This window comes from Mustela putorius, unplaced genomic scaffold, assembly GCF_011764305.1.
Source record: "Mustela putorius furo isolate JIRA1106 unplaced genomic scaffold, ASM1176430v1.1 tig00537245_pilon_pilon_pilon, whole genome shotgun sequence".
NCBI lineage: Eukaryota > Metazoa > Chordata > Mammalia > Carnivora > Mustelidae > Mustela > Mustela putorius.
In genome coordinates this window covers 18287-20643 of record NW_025422384.1, presented here as the reverse complement: position 1 = coordinate 20643, position 2357 = coordinate 18287, and the positions used below count along the sequence as shown (strand labels likewise).

The following is a 2357-nucleotide window of genomic DNA, read 5'->3' as shown; positions in this document are numbered from 1 at the left end:
TGTGAGAAACAGTGCAACTTTCCCACTAATGTAAATATCTGTTATCTCAAACACCTCGTGTTAATACTAGACTATCCCTCTGAAGTCATTTCCATTTTACTGAAAAATATGTGTGTACTGATGCATCTGAGATCTTTTGATTTCATACATCTAGACCCTTTTGGAACATCCGTGAACTATCTAGATTCTGCGTTCAGAAATATAAGAAATCTTGGCATTGTATCAGTGACTTCTACAGATATCAGTTCTTTATATGCCAAGATTATTTTTTTTCAAAGATTAATGTCTTTATTAGGGTTTGAATGTCATCTAAACCATGGTGAAAAGATTCAAAGAGCATTCTTTTGAGGAATCCAGTATTGAAAAGGGAACTTCACCATAGAGGTCCAAGTTCTATTGCTGTCTTTCCGGACATGCTTCCGTGACAGTTACAGGGCAGCTGTCTATATGGGTTTTACGAATGTCTTGTCTGTTGATGAAAGGAAATCCAGTATAGGAAATAAAGTTAGCACTGTAATCTTCTACCATATTACCATCCTTCTGAAAAATTCTCTCTTCACACCACTGACAATGGATCAGGTACTGAATCTTCTTGGCTGTTTCATCTGCAGAGGTAGGCCCCCTCAAAACTCTCGCAACAACCAACACAAAATGTTCCAGAGCCACTGCAAAGAGTACTTCAATGCCTTTGTTACATCGGGCTGCAGCTCTTGCCACTGCAGCTACAACAATTCTGGCTGCTAGTTCCTTGTAATATTCAGTTCGGACAATATTACAGCCATAGTGACGCCGGGCAACATGCTGTGCCTTCGCATATAAAGATTATTTTGATATTATTTTAAATATAACCAGTTCTGTCTAGAAAGTTCCTACATTATTTTCACCATATACTTTAGGTACTAAAAGAACTGGTTTCAACATTTAAACCGATTATGCAACATAACCTATTTGTCATATTCTTAGTGCTCCTCTCTGACAGACTATGTTATTGGCAATGCCACCTACTACATAATTCACTTTGCTTCACACTGAGTACATAGAGATAATAAAGAGTGAATAATTCATCTTAAACATTTTTGTATTGCCTTGTTTACTAGAAAAGTTGTCTATAGTGAAGAATATTGTGTAATCTGTTGAAATTGTATCCAATCAATGGTAATTCCATTACACAGCTGACAACCACACATAGAATCAACAGTCTTGGTAACATCTATGATTGCATTTTTGTGAGTGCGTGTTAATATTTCTACAAATAGTTCAGAATCATCCAAAATATTTGTCTTTCTAATTTAGCAAAAGCTAATTTTGTGTAGTGGAGAAATAGAAACCATTGAAGTTCATTTGGGAAATGATTATGTTGTGTCAAAATCCTACAGCAAAGCTGTAGGGTTTGGTTTTGTTTCCATTTGTTTTGTTTAATTTCTTAAGTAGAATAAATTATAAGAAATACAAAGACAATAGAGAATGTAAAGGATACTTGCCAAAGTAGAAGATTCAAGGCAACAATACACATAGGATATTACAACTATAATGATAATTATATATAAGCTAAAAAAAATGTGACTTGCACAAAGCTAAAAGTAGATGCGGGCAGACTCTAAGATAGTAGCTGCTCTGTCCCATAACATCCAGTGCAACATTTCTGTTTGCTTCCCACTGTCAGCTGTCTGCATGAAGACCTAGAATTCTCCAGTGAGATTCTAAAACCCTACACAGAAACAAGCAAGGCTAACTTTGTATGTAATTTCTGCTTTCTTTGTAAGACCATGCATCACTCTGAATCTGAAATTCTAATTCAAATTTTACTCTGATTCATATGACTAGAGTCATAGTACTAGTGTGAAAGGCAAACGAAGAATGCTAAAAATTTAAAAAACAATTGCAGTGGGGGATTCAGAAAAAAGCATTTTCATAAAATTATTATTCAGGGCTAACTGATTTGTTCAAGAAGCCTCAGCAGAAAACTAAAATGAAAATGCCCATGAAATGCTAAATTACCAGACTGTAATATTAACTTAACAGAAATTTCAGTGAGGCATGCCCAGTAAGTAAGAAGGTACCTGTTTTATACCTAAAATTAGAATGTGTGTGATGACCTCATACACCTGGCATAATGTGAAAACAAAATAAATATTTGGAATAACTCTTGATGTAGTTTGCTGGTCCCAGAAATTAATATCCTCAAAAAAGAAAACGTTAATTTTCCTTGGATGCTTCTTTTTAATGTATGCTGAACACAGAATTAAATATTATATTTTAATGTATTGCTATGATAAATCTTGAAGAAAATATACTGGTTATTTAAATATACTTGGAAATAGATGAGGTTAAGCTGCACAGTGATTTCTAATGTTACC

The 2357-nt window shown here is 34.3% G+C and overlaps 1 protein-coding gene across 1 annotated transcript; it reads right to left on the bottom strand.

Moving 5' to 3' along the window:
- Nucleotides 1-253: 253 nt before the first annotated feature.
- Nucleotides 254-807, bottom strand: LOC101679161 (TRMT1-like protein; the record flags this gene model as incomplete). The annotated part of the gene is made up of 2 exons (XM_045073497.1): nucleotides 254-456; nucleotides 519-807. Coding segments are annotated over 2 exons (372 nt in total), but the record flags the coding sequence as incomplete, so codon positions are not given.
- Nucleotides 808-2357: the final 1550 nt, after the last annotated feature.